We start from the raw sequence: 1,055 nt of genomic DNA on the forward strand, positions 1-1,055 counted from the left end.
TAAACGAAATTATCTTTTTATCAAGTTTGTAACTGTGCTAGTTTGCACAAAATTTACTTTGGAATACTTGAGGCTAATCTTCAATATGAATAATTTGTTGTGTTTGACGTTTGAATGAGAGATGTTCGCATTATACAAGCAATGAATGAGTACCGATGCTAATATATTTAGAAAAGTATATCCTTGAGGTGATGTTGTTTCTCATAAGCAACTATTCGGTCACTAGTAAAATTGAATGTTTTTTTTTTTAGAATTGGCAAGAAACCACTCCTATCAAAATGCGTTTAATCTGTTTTACCTTCTTCCTCTTCCAACTGAGTGACAGTCAAACTACCGTAAGTTCATTTAAAGTTAAAAAAATAGAAGATAACGCTGCAATACTTCCAAAGTTTCAAAATTTTGGCACAATTTAAAATTGATAATTTCATATAATTTTGAGGAGCCACAAATAGAACCGTTGGATTTGTCATTGCCAAGAGTGATTGAGGGATGGATTGGGCCATCAAATCCATCAGTGCCAGAAGTGAGTGGAGGACAAGTGAAACTCAGTGAAACTCCTCAAGATGACGCAAGATTATTGAACTTATCAGTTGAAGAAGCCAGTGAAGAACAAACATGTATAGGAATAAAACCGAAGAAATTATGGATCGAATCGTTTCAAAAGGAATCATCCAAACAGGAAGAACAAACGGGTCAGGATGACGCAAGATCACTGAACTTGCCAATTCAAGAAGGGAGTAAGGAACAAACAGGAATAGAAAGGAAAAGGAAAATGTCAAGAACAGATACGACTCGCACAGGTGAAAAGCGGTTCAAATGCGATATATGCGAAAAAAAATTCATTCGAAAAAGGGATCTGGTTGTACACAATATAACTCACACAGGTGAGAGGCGGTTTGAATGCGATATATGCGGGAAGAGTTTCACTCTAAATAGCAATCTGCTTGTACATATGAGGGCTCATATCGATGCGAGGCCGTTCTCTTGTTTACATTGCAACATGAGATTCAACAGGAAAGACGTGATGAAAGTACATATGAAGATTCATCTCCTTA

The 1,055-nt window shown here is 36.2% G+C and overlaps 1 protein-coding gene across 1 annotated transcript; it reads left to right on the top strand.

Moving 5' to 3' along the window:
* Positions 1-278: 278 nt before the first annotated feature.
* Positions 279-1,030, top strand: LOAG_15627 (hypothetical protein; the record flags this gene model as incomplete). Its single annotated transcript, XM_003151116.1, has 2 exons — positions 279-335; positions 440-1,030. Coding segments are annotated over 2 exons (648 nt in total), but the record flags the coding sequence as incomplete, so codon positions are not given.
* Positions 1,031-1,055: the final 25 nt, after the last annotated feature.

This window comes from Loa loa, assembly GCF_000183805.2.
Source record: "Loa loa unplaced genomic scaffold supercont3.2299, whole genome shotgun sequence".
NCBI classification, from domain to species: domain Eukaryota; kingdom Metazoa; phylum Nematoda; class Chromadorea; order Rhabditida; family Onchocercidae; genus Loa; species Loa loa.